The sequence below is a fragment of the Mastomys coucha genome, unplaced genomic scaffold (assembly GCF_008632895.1).
Source record: "Mastomys coucha isolate ucsf_1 unplaced genomic scaffold, UCSF_Mcou_1 pScaffold21, whole genome shotgun sequence".
NCBI classification, from domain to species: Eukaryota; Metazoa; Chordata; class Mammalia; order Rodentia; family Muridae; genus Mastomys; species Mastomys coucha.
In genome coordinates, this window is record NW_022196904.1 from 1,258,584 (window position 1) to 1,259,423 (window position 840).

At 58.9% G+C, this 840-nt stretch overlaps 1 protein-coding gene across 1 annotated transcript in view; it reads left to right on the top strand.

The window, feature by feature from the left end:
- Leng8 (leukocyte receptor cluster member 8) overlaps nucleotides 1–473 on the top strand; it is a 9,815-nt gene extending 9,342 nt beyond the window's left edge. The window contains exon 15 of the mRNA XM_031385077.1: nucleotides 157–473. Coding sequence (XP_031240937.1) covers nucleotides 157–319 — 163 coding nt within the window. The 3' untranslated portion in view covers nucleotides 320–473. The remainder of the gene's footprint in view (nucleotides 1–156) is intronic.
- Nucleotides 474–840: the final 367 nt, after the last annotated feature.

Consider the following 840-nt stretch of genomic DNA (forward strand, 5'->3'; position numbering starts at 1 on the left):
CCCCAAGCCCCTGAAAATGGGGAGGTTGGGAGGGGCTGCAGAAGCCAGCAGGTTCCTTGCTGAGGAAAATGCAAGCCCAGATGGGGAGCATGGCTCCCTGCTCTTGGGCCCTCCCTTGTCTGCTTGCCTCATCATTTTCTCCTCTTGTCTCCATAGCTTCCGCCCTGCGCTGCCTGTCTGCTACCTGCAGGCCGAGTTGGCCTTCGAGGGCGACGCTGCCTGCTGGGCCTTCCTAGAGCCCTTGGGCCTGTCCTACACGGGCCCGGACAACTCCAGCGTGGACTGCCGCCTCAGCCTGGCGCAGCTGCCAGCCTTCTGAGCACTCATCGAGCACGGGCGGGGGCAGGGCAGTGGCCCAGTGCCGCCTTTTCAAATTTTGTTTTTGAGCCATGGACATGGGTTGTAAAAATTTGTGGGGAGTAGGCTCCAGGAAGAGCCCCATCCCTACCCCCGTTTCCCACCGGGGACCTGTACAGAGATTTTTCTACGTTTTTATTTTTTGTCTCAGAGGGGATAATTGGGAGTATAGAGTGGGGTGGGGGCTACAGGTTCTGTGTCCACCTCTCACCTCCACTAATGCTGTCTCAGTGTTTTTTCTCTCTCTCTCTCGAGCTCGTACTCCAGCACCTGACTCTGCGTGCTGGCCCATCCCATGCTGGGGGGCCAGCAGAAAGAAGACAGGCTGTCCAGCCCGTACCCGCCTGCAGCGGGGCACCAGCCAGCCACACCCATTGCCTTGTCTGCCTCTTCATAGACTCTTGCTGCCCAGCCATTGGGGCCTCAGTGTTTGGGGTGAGGGAAGCCACTTAAAGACTATGCCCCACCTTCAGCTCCTCACCC